The 17517-nt window shown below is 39.2% G+C and overlaps 1 protein-coding gene across 1 annotated transcript; it reads right to left on the bottom strand.

Annotated features, from left to right (window-relative positions):
• Window positions 1-12416: 12416 nt before the first annotated feature.
• LOC109679765 (glutamate dehydrogenase 1, mitochondrial-like) lies at window positions 12417-13077 on the bottom strand. The gene is made up of 2 exons (XM_074079557.1): window positions 12818-13077; window positions 12417-12598 (listed from the first exon to the last, which is right to left on the bottom strand). The coding sequence occupies exons 1-2, from the start codon at window positions 13056-13058 to the stop codon at window positions 12417-12419; spliced, it is 423 nt and encodes a 140-aa protein (XP_073935658.1). The 5' UTR covers window positions 13059-13077.
• Window positions 13078-17517: the final 4440 nt, after the last annotated feature.

The following is a 17517-nucleotide window of genomic DNA, read 5'->3' as shown; positions in this document are numbered from 1 at the left end:
ACTATAAGGAATAAGAGAAAAGTCACCTCTAATCTTACAGAAGGAAAGAACTACAGCATGTGTCAGGGGGAGCTTTCAATACTTTTAATTAAGTGAATGTGTACACGCATGCATGTACTTTTTAATGGGTTGTGTACTTCCTGATTCACCATTTCCTCCCCTGCAGCAGCCATTACTGCCAGCTTCCAGAAATACTCTCGACACATAGAATTAGATGTACTGATTTATATGAGTTTTCATTTGCAAGCAGTAACATAGCAAAAAGTGCTTCTGTGGACCTTTGTTTTTTTATATGTTGGAGAACTGTATCAATACATGCAGGTCTGCTTCACTTTTTTTTTTTGTTGTTTTGACACACGATCTTGAACTCATGACCCTCCTGCATCAGCCTTCTGAGTGCTGGGATTCTAGGTGTGAGATGTAGCTCTACATCTGCTCATCCTTAGAAATTTTACAGAAATATTCCACCATGTGACTGCATGCATTTATTCAGTCCTCTATGATGACTATTTTCAGACTTTTAACTAATGTGATAGTCACCATTGTTCACCTCCTGGGAGTGACAGTTCACTTAGCAGGAGGACTCCATTTCTGCAGTTTTGATTATACAGATTTACAACTGCAGACATTCTTCCTAAAAACATCAAAAGGAACACAAAATGTCTACTGCAACCTGTTTGTTTAGAGAGGAGTTCAAAGGCTCCAAACATAAATGATAAGGTGCCAGAAATGCTAATTATTCTGATTTGGTTATTGTGAATTATATCCATGTGTTGATTCATCACACCTCCCATACCCCATAAATATGCACAGTTACTATGTGTCAAGTTTTAAAGCAAGAATGCAAAAAGCACCCCAGGGTTTGACCTCAAACGCTTTGAGAAGACCTCCCTATCTGTGCCTCATGATGCCACATTTCCCCGCTGCCAAGGACGGGGTTTGAAGTTGTTTTGGTGCTCTGTTCTTGTGATCACCCTTAACAGTCACACTTTCTAGTAATTTTGCATTACAGTCCTTGGTTATAGCTAGATGTGTGCTTCTTCAACAAAAGATCTGCTTTGAGGGCTGGCAGAGTGGCGTAAGTAGTAGAGTGCCTGCCTAGCAAGTGTAAGGCCCTGAGTTCAAATCCCAGTACCACAAAACATCTGCTTTTGAGATCAATATTGATGTTTTTCTCTTATAAAAAAGAGTCACTTTTACTCATAAGGAACATTTTACTTTTTTATATATTATAGGTAGAAAGCACATGTACACAGTTACACCCCCACCATATGCAAAGCAGAAAACAATAGATGGCACAAATAAAATGATGTGTCTGTTAGAAGGGTAACTGAATATGGGGTAAACTGAAAACCAAATAGCCCTATAAAAGCCAACCCTAAACGTGGTGAGTCCCGATGACACACATTAAAACACTGACTTTTATTAATTTTTCACGTTGTTTAAGGAATTTTTAGTAAAGCAAAAATGTCATAATCCAAATCATGCTTTCTTGCTCAGTCATCAGTACTATAACTGATACTAGAACTGAGATACTCAACATTTAAAATATGACAAAATTACAGGAAGGAATGCTTTCAACATTTGTGCTTTGCTGAAGATTCTCAAAACTATGGGACTCTTGAGGAATTTGCGTGTCATCCAGGCACAGGGACATGCCCACTTTCCCGGGGTTCCTCCAGTTTTACTTCATATTGTGATGGACTGTTGTTATGTTTTGTGAAATCAGGTTCAGTGCCGTCCAGACGCTTCCACTTTCTACCTTTATTCTGAGCTCACGTTTCTTAGATGATATTTCCTGTGTATTTTTTTTAACTCAAAGATCTTTATTTTTTTATTTTTTCAGTTTAAGATTACTTTATTCACTCCTCTTCAGTGGTCACATCAAACACTTTCAAGTTTTAGATTTCCTTCCCTTTCCCTATTCCTTCCATGTGCATTCTCCCCTTAGTGTGTGACTCATGTCCAATAATATTACTGCATTTGTTTTAGGTCTATAATCTATGTATGAGGGAGAACATCTGATTTTTGGCCTTTTGAGCCTGGCTAACTTGGCTTAAGATGATGTTCTGCAGTTCCATCCATTTACTTGCAAATGGTAAGATTTCATTCTTTATGGCTGCATAAAATTCCATTGTGTATAGATACCACATTTTCTTGATCCATTCATTGGTAGTGGGGCATCTTGGTTGTTTCCATAACTTGGCTATTGTGAATAGTGCTGCAATAAACATGGGTGTGCAGGTGCCTTTGTGATAACCTGAGTCACAATCCTTTGGATAATATCCTTGGGAGTGGGATTGCTGGATCATATGGCAGATCTATGTTTAGTTTTTTAAGAAGCCTCCATATTGGTTTCCAGAGTGGTTGCACCAGCTTGCATTCCCACCAGCAGTGTATGAGGGTTCCTTTTTCCCCACATCCTTGCCAACACCTGTTGTTGGTGGTGTTTTTAATGACAGCTATTCTAACAGGGGTGAGGTGGAATCTTAGTGTGGTTTTGATTTGCATTTCCTCAAAGTTCTTTAAGCAGCAATTTTCTGAGAGCAAGTTTGTTCTGTTGAGAACCTTGTAGCAATGTGCCACCAGCTGGAACAAGTGACACATCCAGGTGGTAAAAGAACAATCTACTTACTTCGATTAGAAATTCCATATAAAATTCTCATATATGGTCGTTAGTGAAGGGGTAAGAAAAAGTTTTTAGAGTGCAAGTCTATAGATTCAGATCTCACAGTCCTCTGGCAAAGCCCAAGTGAGTATAGAAATGATTTGATGAGCTTCTGAAGGAGTGGAGTTCTAAAGAGATGATAGCACTGTCCTCATAGTTAGGTCTGAATATGTGTGGGCCATCTGAGTTTTTGCCTTTACTTTTTATGTTGTTTTTGGTGGTACTGGGGTTTGAACTGGGGGCTCACTCTTGCTAGACAGGTGCTCTACTGTTTGAGCCACTCCACTAACACTTTGGCTGTTTTTAAATCCTTTAAATTTATTTTGGAGCATTGGCCTTTCAGTTTTCTTTCTTTCCCTCCATACTGGCGTTTGAATTCTGGGTCTCACGCTTGCTAGGCAATCATGTTACCACTTGAACCATGCCTCTAGTCCTTTTTTTTAGGTAAGGTTTTGCCTGGGCTGGGCCTCAGCCCAAGATTCTCCTATCTATGCCTGTAGCTGGGATTATAAACATGCACCACTATGCCTGGCCCTTGGCCTTTTAATTTTCAAAAATAACCCTAGAGAGAGGAGCGTAGCCAGGCACAGTGGACTTTCATAGATACCAGTCCACAATAAATCTGCTTTCACCCCACTACTCCATGCCAAGTGAGATGCTGGGGTCCTCTTGAAGGCCTCCTCCCACTTCTTTTCACTTTGCAAGCTGTGTGTTTTGAGGTCCCAGGGTCTAGAATATGACAGTCAAAGGCTCTTCCCCTGCATCCTTGTTTTTGTTCATTTTGTGAGAATGTTGAAGATAGCAACTCCCTGGCTTTGGAGTTGCTGACTGGCTGGTTCATCCTGTGACCTGAGGCCTTGAATGGGAAGGACCATTTCCTCCGAGCCACAGTCTATTTCAGAACCAGCTGACAGGTGGGGGGAGCCGGGCAGAGTTGCTTGCTGCTAAGGAAAATGCTTCCTTTATTCCGTCAGTCCAGTGTATCTTCAAGACATGTTTCCAAGACTCTAAAGCTAGGCCGGTGGCACGTGAAGTCCTGAGAGCTGTGCATCACCACAGGGCCGAGAGTGTCAGCTCACCTCTGAGCTTTGGAGACTGGTTTCTTTCTCCTCTAAAAATGCCAGGAAAGAGTTCACTATGCTACTTATTTGCTATATAACTTTTGCTATATAGGGAGCAATTTTCTCTTTTGTCTTCTTCAAGGAGAAATATCTCAGACTTCAGATAACCTGCCAGTGCGTGCAACTCAAGGCCGTTTCTAGAGTCACTGTTCTTGCTGACATTTAAGAGAAATAGCAGTAAAAACATAACAACAAGGACAGTGGAACTGCATAGAACTCGATGTGTGCCTGACATTCTTCAGAGCACTTGATCTGTATTAACTCATTTAATTGTTACTTGCATTACAGAAGGAGGAGACTGTCTCACAGAAAGGTTAGGAAACTTGTCTGGGGGTGCACAGCCAGCAGTGAGTGGAGCAAGATGATGTGGAGAACACTGTGTGTGTGTGTGTGTGTGTGTGTGTGTGTGTGTGTGTGTGTGTAGGGGCGGGAGATGTAACACACAAGGAAGGACACATGATGTAATGAGAGAACTTGTTGAGTGAGGAAATTTGAGTTAATAAATTCAACAGTCAACAATTATTTTTCAATGGGCAACACAGCTGAGACTGGTTCTCAGACTTCTGCAAGTATTATGGGTGATTTGGGATCAACCCATAGCTGGGTCTACTGTGCGGAAAGTTTTTACTATACACTATAGTGAGCTTAGATTTCATTTCCCTCCTCTGCAGTGGGGACATCAAACATGTTCAAGTTTTAGATTTTCTACCTATCCCTATTCCTCCCATGTGTGCTCTCCCCTTAGCCTGTGACCCAAGTCCTACAACATTGCTGCATTTGCCCTAGATCTAAAGTCTGCATATGAGGGAGAACAGATGATTTTTGGTCTTCTGAGCCTGGCTAACCTCGCTCAGGATGATGTTCTCCAGTTCCATCCATTTACCTGCAAATGATAAGATTTCATTCTTCTTCATGGCTGAGCAAAACTCCATTGTGTATAGATACCACATTTTCTTGATCCATTCATTGGTAGTGGGGCATCTTGGCTGTTTCCATAACTTGGCTATTGTGAATAGTGCCGCAATAAACATGGATGTGCAGGTGCCTCTGGAGTAACCTGAGTCGCATTCCTTTGGGTATATCCCCAGGAGTGGGATTGCTGGATCATATGGCAGATCTATGTTTAGGTTTTTAAGAAGCCTCCATATTTTTTTCCAGAGTGCTTGCATCAGCTTGCATTCCCACCAGCACTGTACGAGGGTTCCTTTTTCCCTACATCCTTACCAACACCTGTTGTTGTTGATGTTTTTGATGATAGCTATTCTAACAGGGGTGAGGTGGAATCTTAGTGTGGTTTTGAGTTGCATTTCTTTTATGGCTAGAGATGGTGAGCATTTTTTCATGTGTTTTTTGGGCATTTGAATTTCTTCTTTTGAGAAAGTTCTGTTTAGTTCAGTTGCCCATTTCTTTACTGGTTCATTGATTTTGGGAGAGTTTAGTTTTTTGAGCTCCCTGTATATTCTGGTTATCAGTCCTTTGTCTGATGTGTAGCTGGCAAATATTTTCTCCCACTCTGTGGGTGGTCTCTTCAGTTTAGAGACCATTTCTTTTGTTGTGCAGAAGCTTTTTAATTTCATGTACTCCCATTGGTCCATCCTTTCTCTTAGTTGCTGAGCTGCTGGGGTTCTACTGAGGAAGCCCTTGCTTATACCTACTGTTTCCAAAGTATTCCCTGCTCTTTCCTGTACTAACTTCAGAGTTTTGGGTCTGATATTAAGGTCCTTGATCCATTTTGAGTTGATACTAGTACAGGGTGATAAACATGGATCTAGTTTCAGTTTTCTACAGGCAGATAACCACTTTCCCCAGTAACATTTGTTGAAGAGGCTGTCTTTTCTCCATTGTATGTTTTTGGTGCCTTTGTCAAAAATAAGGTGGGCATAGCTGTGTGGATTCATACCTGGTCCCCTATTCTGTTCCACTGATCTTCATGTTTGTTTTTGTGCCAGTACCATGCTGTTTTTATTGCTATTGCTCTGTAATATAATTTTAAGTCAGGTATTGTGATACTTCCAGCATTGTTTTTTTTTTTTTTGCTGAATATTGCTGTAGCTATTTGTGGTCTCTTGTGTTTCCAAATGAACTTTAGGGTAGATTTTTCAATCTCTGTGATGAATGTCATTGGGATTTTGATGGGAACTGCATTGAACATGTAGATTGCTTTTGATAGTATAGCCATTTTTATTGTGTTGATTCTACCAATCCATGAGCATGGGAGATTTTTTCCATCTTCTGTAATCTTCCTCCATCTCTTTCTTTAGGGGTTTGTAGTTCTCCTTGTAGAGGTCATTCACACCCTTTGTTAAGTTTACTCCTAGGTATTTGATTTTTATGAGGCTATTGTAAATGGAATTGTTTCCATATATTCTTTCTCAATTTGTTCGTTATTGTGTATAGAAAAGCTAATGATCTTTGTAAGTTGATTTTGTATCCTGCCACCTTGCTATAGCTGTTTAAGGTTTCTAGGAGTTTTTGGGTAGAGTTTTTTGGGTCTTTAAGGTATAGAATCATGTCATCTGCAAATAGGGATATTTTGACAGTTTCTTTACCTATTTGTATTCCTTTTATTTCTTCTTCTTGCCTAATTGTTCTGGCTAGGAATTCCAGGACTATGTTGAATAGAAGTGGGGATAGTGGGTAATCTTGTCTCGTTCCTGATTTTAGGTCAAATGGTTTCAGTTTTTCTCCATTGAGTATAATGCTGGCTGTAGGTTTGTCATATATAGCCTTTACAATGTTGAGGTACTTCCTTTTCTTCCCAGTTTTCTTAGAGCTTTTATCATGAAGTGGTGTTGGATATTATCAAAGACTTTTTCTGCAACTATTGAGAGGATCAAGTGGTTTTTGTCTTTGCTTCTATTAATGTGCTGCATTACATTTATAGATTTGTGTATATTGAATCACCCCTGCATCCCTGGAAGAAGTCGACTTGGTCGTGGTGAATGATCTTTCTGATGTGTTGTTGGATTCAGTTTGCCATTATTTTATTGAGGATTTTTGCATTTATGTTCATTAAGGAGATTGGCCTATAGTTCTTCTTTTTGAAGGTGTCTTTGTCTGGTTTTGGGTGAGTGTAATACTGGCTTCATAGAATGAGTTAGGCAGTGTTCCTTCCCTTTCTATTTCATGGAAAAGTTTAAGGAGAGTTGCTATTAGTTCTTTAAAGGTCTGATAGAATTCAGCAGAGAATCCATCAGGTCCTGGACTTTTCTTTTTTGGGAGACTATTGTGGCTTCAATTTTGTATTGTGTTATAGATCTATTCAGGTGATTAATATCCTCTTGGTTCAGCTTTGGATGGTCACAGTATCTAGAAATCTGTCCATTTCTTCATAATTTTCAAATTTATTAGAGTTTAGGCTCTCAAAGTAGTATTTGATGATTCCCTGAATTTCTGTGGTGTTTGTTGTTATTGCCTCTTTTGCATTTCTGATTTTACTGATTTGGGTTTTTTCTCTCCTCATTTTAGTCAGGTTTCCCAGGAGTCTGTCAATCTTGTTTATTTTTTCAAAGAACCAGCTTTTTGTTTAGTTGATTCTTTGTTTTTTTTTTGTTTGTTTCTATTTCATTAATTTCAGCCCTTATTTTTATTATTTCTCTCCTGCTTGTTTTGGGATTTGCTTATTCTTGTTTTTCTAGGAATTTGAGATGTAGCATTAGGTCATTGATTTGAGATCATTCTGTCCTTTTAATACATGCACTCATGTCTATAAACTTTCTTCTTAGGATTGCCTTTGCTGTGTCCCATAGGTTCTGGTAGGTCATGTTTTCATTTTCATTAGCTTCCAGGAAAATTTTAATTTTCTCTTTTATTTCCAACAATGAGCATTGCATTGTTCAGCTTCCAATTGTTTGCATAATTTTTGCTGTTGTTTTTGTTGTTGAGTTCTAGTTTTAATGTGTTGTGATCAGATAGAATGCATGGGATTATTTCTGTTTTCTTATATTTGCTGAGGCTTGCTTTGTTCCCTAAGATATGATCAATTTTGGAGCAAGTTCCATGGGCTGCTGAGAAGAATGTATATTGTGTGGAAATTGGATGAAATATTCTGTAGACATCAGCTAGGTCCATTTTATCTATGGTGTGACTTAGTTCTAGAATTTCTTTATTGACTTTTTTGATGACATATTTATTGGTGATGGGGGGAATTAAAGTCTCCTACTACCACTGTGTTGGAGTCTATATATGTTTTTAGGTCCTTCAGGGTATGTTTGATGAAATTGGGTGCACTGACATTGGGTGCATATAGATTGATAATTGTTATTTCCTTTTGGTGTATTTCTCCTTTTATTAGTATGGAGTGTCCTTCTTTATCTCATTTGATCAATGTAAGTTTGAAGTCTACTTTGTCTGAGATAAGTATTGCTACTCCTGTTTGTTTTGGGGGGCCATTGGCTTGGTAAATCTTCTTCAGCCTTTCACACTAAGCCAGTGCTTGTTTCTGTGAATGAGATGGGTCTCCTGTAAACAACAGATTGTTGGATCTTCCTTTTTAATCCAGTTTGCCAGACGGTGTCTTTTGATGGAGGAGTTAAGACTGTTAACATTCAGTGTCAATATTGATAGGTATATGGTAATTCCTGTCATTTAGTTGTTTTTGTTGTTTAAGGGTTTGATTGTGTGCAGCTGAATCAACATTACTCTCTGATTCCTTGTCTTTTCTTCTCCTGTGGTTTTGTACTGCCTGTCCTCTCATGGTTTTGTTTGCTTTCATTTTCTGTGTGCAGAATACCTTGGAGAATCTTTTGTATTGGTGGCTTGGTGGTCATGTATTGTTTTAGTTTCTGCTTATCATGGAAGACTTTTATTGCTCCATCTATTTTGAATGATAGCTTTGCTGGGTAGAGTATCCTAGGGCTGAAGTTATTTTCATTCAGTGCCTGGAATACTTCACTCTTTGCCCTTCTTGCTTTTAAGGTTTCTGTTGAGAAATCTGCTGTGATTTTGATGGGCTTACCTTTGCATGTCATTTGTTTTTTCTCTCTTATGGCCTTCAATATTCTTTCTCTGTTCTCCATGCTTGTTCATTTAATGATAGTATGTTGTGGGGTAGTTCTATTTTGATCAAATCTGTTTGGTGTCCTGGAGGCTTCCTGTACCTGAATGGGTATTGCTTTCTTTAGATTTGGGAAATTTCCTGTTACTGTTTTGTTGAATATATTATGAATCTCTTTTGCTTGCACCTCTTCTCCTTCTTCAATGCCCATGATTCTCAGGTTTGGTCTTTTGATGTAGTTGGTGAGTTCTTGCATATTCCTTTCACAGGTCTTGAGTTGTTTGACCAATAGCTCTTCAGTTTTTCCTTTAATTTCCATTTTATCTTCAAGTTCTGAGATTCTGTCTTTTGCTTGTTCTAGTCTGCTGGAGTGGCCTTCCATTGTGTTTTGTGTTTCTGTTTCATTCTTTTTTCTGAGGTTTTCCATATCAAGTGTCACTTCCTCTTTAATATTGTCAATTTTCATTTTAATTTATTTATCTCTCTATTTATAGTGTTCTCTGTTTCACTTTGGTGTTTATTTAGGGCTCCTATGAGTTCACTTATTTGTTTCTGTTTCTTCCTGTATTCTTTGTTTTTGGTGTCTTGGAATTTCTTGAGTGCCTCTTGTACGTTTTGTTTAACCATGTCTAGTAGCAGCTCCATGAAATTCTCAGTGATTACTTGCAGGATTTCTTTTTTGAGATTGTTCTTGTGGACATAATTGGGTTCCTTGGCATTGTTTATCTTTGTTTTGTTGGAGTCCGGAACTGGGTATCTGTTTTCTTCATTTCCCTCTGAATCCTGTATTAAATTATTTTTGGAGGAAGAATGGTTTCTATCCCTTTTTCATCTTCCCACTTGGTACTGTGTAACTATGTTCTTGATAGGCTAGTTGGTGTTTCAGTCACCTGTTTTCTTTCCCTTGGTTTAATTTTGTTTTGTGGCTGTATTAGGTTTTTAGCTTAGTGTGTGTGGGCTAATTCTGTCCCTGGTCTGGGTGTAATTCAGTATTAGCTAACTCACAATAGTAAAACTAACAAAACAAAACAAAGAAGTGAACAGGGAGAGATGAACACACACACACACACACACACCCTCTAGTTTCAGGAACAATTGAATTTTAGTCTTAGTTTAAGTTCTAGTGTTACTCCTCCAGCATCCAGTCCTGGTATTGGTATTTAAGCAGAAGCTCTGTTGTAGTATCGCTAGGTGGTAGGATAGTATTTTTTTTTTTTTTAATTCTGTCTTTCAGTGGCAGCTGCTTAGTCAGCTCCTCCCTCAGTGAGGTGTGGCAGTTTAAGTTTGTATGTTGTCTTCAGGTTCTGGAGACCAACTCTGTAGCCCACCAGCTGTCCTGCTTTGGAGTTGACTTTTTGGTGTGCTGGTTTACTGGGGCTTGTTTCTTTGCCTTGCCCCTTTCTCTGGGGTAAGGTCAGTGATTGGTCAACCAGTCCCCTCCTGTCAGTGTGTTGTGATGGTTTGCTGATTATTTTTCAATTTTGCAGTGTTGTTTGACTTTGGATATTGCTCACTGGCTCAGGAGATGAGGTTTGTGGAATGCTACCTGCCGTATTTTAGGTAGTGGCTTATCAGCAGCCCACTGTTGCCCTTTCTGCCTTTCCAGCCTTTGTTTACTGAAAGTTTGTGTGGAGATCAGTTCCTTGCCCCTCCTCCCTTCTCTGGTGCACTTCCAGTGTTCCCACCCCCTCTGCGGTATGTTAGTTTTCAGTTCCTTGTTTGTTCAGTTTTTTCTTTTTGCATGAGCGGGGTCAGTCTGCCCAGGGCGCTATGCTGGTTTATCTCAGGGGTGGTTTGGGGGAATTCAGTGTGTTGCTTGGCACTCACTTGTTTGGTCTGCCGAATGTCTCCCAAGCAGGTTTGGAGCCGGTGTCTGGTAGCGGCTGGAGACCACCTGTTTTCTCAGTGTAAAGTGGCATGGAGAAGCTTTCTATGGGCTAGGGGTTCAGGATGTTGAAGTTTTGATTCCCTTAAGTGTTTTATTTCTGCCAAGTGTGGTGTCTCAGCAAGATTTTTGATTCACAGTGCTCATGGTGTCTGCTTCTGTGGCCTGGTCACCATCTTGGATCTCTCTGATTAATCTCTTAATAAATTTTTGATCATAGTAATTAATCTCAGGTTTTATAGTTCAAAGTTTCAGATTTGGTAAATTATATTTTCCTAACAACTATTTTACTTAGGTTGTCCAGTTTATTTGTAGTAAGCTATCAAGGTATTGTTTTAAGATGTCAAAATAATTCTCTATTTGAATGACTCTTCTTTGTCTTATTCAGTTTGTATATTTGTATTATCTTTTTTGTTGATTTTTTTTCATTTTGTGGATTTTTTCCAAAGAGTTATTTTTGATTACTTATTTTCCTCTCTTTTAGTTTTCTAAGTCAATATCTGCTTTTTATCCTTATTTACTTCTACTGTATTACCTTGGTTTTATTTCCTTCCTATTTATTTTTGTTTCTATAGATATTTAACACTAAGATTTTCATATTTTCTGGTTTTTAATTTAGGCTTATGCTCAGTTTTGAGGTAGGTTTTGCATGTGATGCAAGGAATGGGCTGAAGTTACTGTTTTTGCATGTGGGTGCTCAGTTATCTCAGCCACCTTTGCTATTATTTTTGTCCATTGCTTTGTTTGTGCAGGTTGGTAGGAAATCAGTTGTCCATATATATGTGGGTCATTTTCTGGTCTCTACTCTGTGTGCCTTTAGACGACACTGTCTTGATTAATCTAACTTCATATTAAGTTGTGAATCAAGTCCTTTGTTTTCAAAGCGTTTTGGCTGGTCTATATTCTCTGCATTTTGTGCAAATTTTACAATCACCTTATGAATTTCTCTAAAAAAACAGTGTATTGAGTCTATAAATCTTTTAAGAATTATGATCTTAACTGTATTGAGTCCTCTGGTCCATGAACACATTTCATCTCTCCTCTATTCATGAATTCTTTAATTTCTTTCAGCAATATCTTGCAATTTTCAGTGTACTGATCTTCTCCTCCTCCTTCTTCTTCTCTTTTCTTCTTCCTCTTCCTCCTCCCCCTTCTTCTTCATCTTCTGTTTAAAAAGTAGACTTTTAATAATTACTATTATCACCAGATAAGTCATGCAGTTAATTTCTGAAAAGTTATTGTTAGAAAGTTTTCATTCTGGACACAGAAATTGTAGTATTTTTTGGGGGGAATTGGGATTTAACTCAGGGCCTCATGCTTGGAAGGCAGGTGTTCTATCACTTGAGCCACACCCCCAGTCTGCAAATTATAGTATTTTAAAATAAGTATTAAAAGGGCCAGACTCAGACACTGGACCTAGGAAGTAAAAATTTGAAAACTAAGACAGTTAACTCCTTCCAAATTCTCCTTTTAAATGTTAAGTTTCATGAGCAGGAGACAGAGAGAGGCTATCCATCTGCCCTCTTCTTTGAGATGTTAAGAAGCTGCAGGGATTATACATGATCCCCTAACCTTAATCTCTTTCTTCTTAAGGGGCTGACTGAGAGTGACTTGTTGAGAACAGTGTCCATTATCTAATGACTTGTGAGAGAGTTCTGTGGTTACAGGTAAACTTGAGATAGGTCTGCCAAAGTTACAGATGAAGAGGGTGGTGAGGACATTAGCCATGATGCATCTATGTGAAGGTCACACCGGCTTTGTTGTACACTTTGAAGACTTTCTCAATGCATTGGCACAGGCAGCTGATGTCAGGTCCAAGCCCAGGTTACACTTCATGGCTGTGTAAGTAATTGGCCTGCTGAAGGCCTCTATACTGTAGGCTAAACCAGAATACTCCACGTCTTCCACTTGCTGGCCTGGTTCATGTCCTGGGCAGGCACATCAATTCCAGGGACAATGAAACCCTTCTTTGCTATTTCCAAGGTGACCCACCTGTGATCTTTTCCAATTCGTTATTGGTGTAGTTCTTGAGACTGGTCTTAACATGTGCGTTAGCACCCCAGATGCACACCACAGTGCACTTAGGTGTCATCAGTGAAGCCATGCTTTTACTCAATGTACCTTCACGTCAGTGCCCTAATGCTTACCTCCCTTGCAGGGCCTGCGGTGCTGGCTGTGCTGGGCCCAGTAGCCCTCGATGACCTCCCAGGAGCCGTCATCGCGCCAGATGGGGAAGGAGACGCTCAGCACATGGTTGCAGGGCTTGATGATCCGCAGGATGCCGCGCACCCGGTTCCGCTTCTGCTCCTCGCTGTCCCGGGTCCTCAGGTCCTCCACCAGCTTGTCCTCCACGATGCTGGCGCCGCGGTCGAAGAAGCCCTCCACCATCTTGAAGAAGCTGGGGTCGTCCTCCTGTTGTTAAGTTTTACTTTTCAACAGTAGCACATGAAACACAGTTGATTTTCGTAGACTGATCTTGTGTTCTTTAGCCCAATAAACTCTCTTACTAGGCTTCGGATATTTTTGGGAAGATGCACAGGGATTTCCAAATGTGTGATCAAGTTTCCGCAGACACAGTCGGTTTTGTTCTTCCTCACGGCGGGATGCCAATTCTTGCCTCTCTTCAGCGCTGAAGCCCAGGCCCAGGAGCGGGAGCGGGAGCGGGAGCGGAGCTGGAGCCCCACGTCCCACCGCGGGTGCGCAGCCGGCTGTGGGTGGCTTCAGCACCTGCCCTGACCAACCCAGGAGGTTCTCTTCGCTCCCAGTGTGCTGAGCCTTTACTCTGATTGGATGTTGAATTTTGTCACATATTTTCCTATGTCTAGGGAATGATCACTGGTGTAAAATTTTGTTAGCATAGTGAATTACACCGCTGTATTTTTTGAGGTTTAATGAACTTTCAATTCTTGGGATAAACCCCACCACGATTGTTATTCTTTGTATTTATTACTGTGTTCAACTTGCTGTGCTTGTGTGCTCAGGAAGGATTTCATTGTAATCCTTCATTACTTTCATTGTAATGCCTAATTTGCTTTGGGATAAGACCTATACTGTTCTCGTTGAATGAGTGGAATGTATTCCTTCTTGTTTAACTATCTGCAAAAATCTCTGTCTAATTATTTATTCTTTCTTTCAATATTTGATAGACCACATTCGTAATAGAATCCAGCAGGTTCTGGATCTGTAATTCTATTTTAGATTACAAATTCAACTTGTTTATGGATGTAAGGTTTATACAAATTTGATTTTTTGAACTACACATTTAATTTTGAATTACAAATTCATAGCGTTACAAATTCCATACATATATAAATGAATTTCTAAATATATCTGTAAAAGCTGTAATGATGCCACCTCTCGTCTCTTTTATTGGGGTAATTTTTGTCTTTTGTTCCTTTTCTTTAGCATCTGTCTATAGGTTTATAAACTTCATTGCTCTTCTGAAAAAACTACCCTTTGTTTCATTGGTTTTCCTTATAATTTTTCTGTTTTCTATTTTATTCGTTTTTATTCTGATTTTTGTTATTTCTGTGCTTTGGCTTATTTTGGGCTTAATTTTCTCCTCTTTTTCAGATTTCTAAAGGTGGGAGCTGAGATAATTTGTCTGATAACAGTCTTCTTTTCCACTACAGGTATTTGTTTCTATGATTCACCCTATTCACCTAGCTTGCTGGTGATACAGGCTTCAGTTTTTCTATAGCTGAAAGAGTTTATTTTGCTGTCAATTTTGAAACATATTTTTGCTGGATATAAAATTCTAGCTTGGGTTGTTTATCTTTCTGTGTTTTAAAATTTTGCTCTACTGCATTCTTGCTTGAAAAGTTTTATTTCATTATTTTTTGGCAGGACTGGGGTTTCAACTCAGGGCTTTGTGCTTACAAAGCAGGTGCTTTACCACTTGAGCCACCATCCTCATGATCTCCGCCTCCCAGGTAGCTAGGATTATAGGCATGAGCCACCAGCTGGCTCAAAAAGTTTTTGATAAGACATTTAAATTTTATTATTATTATTGTTGTACTGGAGTACATTGTGACATTTACCAAAGTTCTTACAGTGTATCATAGTTGAATTCATCTCCTCCATCATTCTCCTTTACTCCCCCCATTCCTGGAATAGTTTCAATGGGTCTCATTTTTCCATTTTCATACATGAGTGAATACACCATATTCACCCTCCTACACCCTTTTCTTACGTCTCTCCCCACCCACTGGTACCAACACCCAAGCAGGACCTGATTTACATTACTGTCCTCTGTTTTTGAGGATAAACAAAGAGACATTTTTGTGTGTATAAGATATACATGGTGTTTCATTGTGACAGTTCCATGTGTATATCTTTATCACTGATTTCAAGCAATTTATTTATGATGTACTCTGGTGTAGTGTCTTCACATTTCTTGCGCTTGGGGTTCATTCAGTTTCTCAGATCTGTGAATTTAGAGTTCTCCTTACATGTGGAAAATTTCAGCCATGGGAATTTTTGTGTTCACTGCTCTCTCTATTCTCTTTCAGGGACTCCATTGACTGTAGCTCAGCTTGCTTGATGTTGTGCCACAATTTACTCATGATGTGTTCATTTAAAAATTATTTCTTTCTGTTTCATTTTGGATAGTTTCTAATGCTTGTTGAGAAAGTGATTTGTTTGCTTGTAGAGATTTCTACTGCTGAGTTTACTGGTTTCACTTCTGTGTGTTATTTGACATGTTCCTCTATTCTTATACTTCATGTAAATTGGCAATTAGGTTTGGAGGTGTGGTCAGATTCAGATTCTGATGTCATCAGAGTTGCATCAGTGTTGTGTACTTCCATAGGAAGTGCACAGGGTTTTGTGTTTTGTGATGTGAACAGTTGTGACAACTATCACTGTCAGTTCATGGGTCAGTTATTTCCAGTGGATTCCTCATGAATGGCTCCCAGGAATAATACTGAGTTCTTGCTTTTTCATGAGCTTGCCATTGGTTTCAGAGATTGCTTTTCATTTTGCTGGGTGCAAAGCCTTTGGCATCATTCCTTTCCATAAGCATCTTAAATATGCTATTCCATTGTCCTTTGGCACCAAGGGTGGCTGTTAAAATGATGCCAATCTGATCTCTTGATATTTTTATCTGGATAACCAAATAATTGAGAAATTTAGTACTCCTTTTTCTCAGATTGGCCTCTGTTGCTTCCTAATTAATACTTTTTGGAATTTTTTGGTTCATTGTTTGCTGATATCAGAGATTTCATTGTCTCAAGCAGGTCATGTAGCTGTAAATGCTTTTTTCTGTGTATTTATAATTTTGGTTTGGTGAAGATAAGTTGTTATCTTGTTGTTTTGGTAGATATTGCCTGTAGGCTTTTGGTTTTGCTACCCCAAGTGCTGTAAAGAGAAGGGCTCTTAGCAGGATTCACACTATGCATGGACCACCATGGCTATTTCCTCAGAATCCTTCTGCTATATTTTGCAAATATTGGGTATGAGTTTTTGGATGGCCTCTTTTGGTTGTTTTAAAAAATGACTTGTAGGGTACTTTGGTCTTCTTCTGCTACCTCTAGCCTGCATCCCCCAGCTGCTGATCCACAGCAGACCTGTGTACACCCATCTCCCTTACTCAGGGGTGTGGAGGATTCTCTGTTACCAGTGCTGCTGAAGATGTTGCTTGTGGATTTATCTTTTTCACTCTCATGTTTTTTCTGTTTAATTTAAGGAGTTTAGAAAATTAAAAAATTATTCAGCTGCTATGGTCAGGCGTATCACTGAAAGTTCCTGGTTTTAAAAATTTTATGAAAGGTTATCACTCCATAAGTATTATTACATCATATGAAATGCCTTCTCTTAGGCTTAGTTTTTGAAATCTATCCATGTACAAACATTTATGTATGTATATGCAGTTTCTTATAATATGTGTGCTATTTTCCCTTTGTATCAGTATGTTGCATTTAATTTATCCATTACCTATTCATTTACATTTCTGCTATCTCAAGATTTTCACTATAGCAAAAATAAAAGACTGCAACAAAAATTGTGATGTGTTTCTGTTAGCACTAATGTGTGAGATTGATATTTTTATTTATAAAAATTATAAATGGAATACAGTCTATGAAGATCAGGTGCTTTAATAACCGTGCTCATCTGAGATTCTGGCCTGTCTACAGACAATCCTGTCCTGCTGTTCCATAGCTACTCTGTGAGCTCAGGAAGACCAGACCTTTTATTAGGTTACAACTTATCAAATAAATGTCCTTTTTCTTTCTTTCTTTTTTTTCAAGATTCCTTGAACCTATTACATTTCTCTTCAGTGTCTCAGTGGACCAGAGACACAGAGAAACACACACACACACACACACACACACACACACACACACACACACACACGCTTGAGTCTTGGTAGTTTCCTGTGGTAGCTACCTTTTAGTTTGCCCTCTACTAAGTATTTTAAAGAGAGAGGAAGGATACAGTGGATTCCCTTTCAGCTTTTAAGCTTTTCCATCCTACATCTATGACCTTGGGGTTTGGGATGGGCTCCATGTAGTTCCAACCCTGCGACTTTGCCTGAATTGAAACAAAGTTCCTTAGTTGCAATGTATTAACAAATGGTGAGCTTGACTCTAGCCTGGAGGCCTATGCTTTTCATTTGGATAAATTAACTTAAGAACTCTAAATTGAATTCCATGAATTTCCTGTGTGTACTTTTGTTGAGGAAACAAAGATTGTAGGGTTTTTGGATATGGTTGGGGCAGTCACCTGCCCCAAACTAGGGTAGGTAACCTTTCCATTTTCACCCAAGTCAGTGGCTGCATTCATTCACTGGCAGACTTGTGTGGAGAACCTGCTGTGTGACAGGCCATGGTAGGAGCCAGAGATGCAG

This window comes from Castor canadensis, chromosome 7, assembly GCF_047511655.1.
Source record: "Castor canadensis chromosome 7, mCasCan1.hap1v2, whole genome shotgun sequence".
NCBI lineage: Eukaryota > Metazoa > Chordata > Mammalia > Rodentia > Castoridae > Castor > Castor canadensis.
The sequence above is the reverse complement of the archived record's forward strand: the minus strand, read 5'-3'. Positions and strand labels throughout refer to the sequence as shown.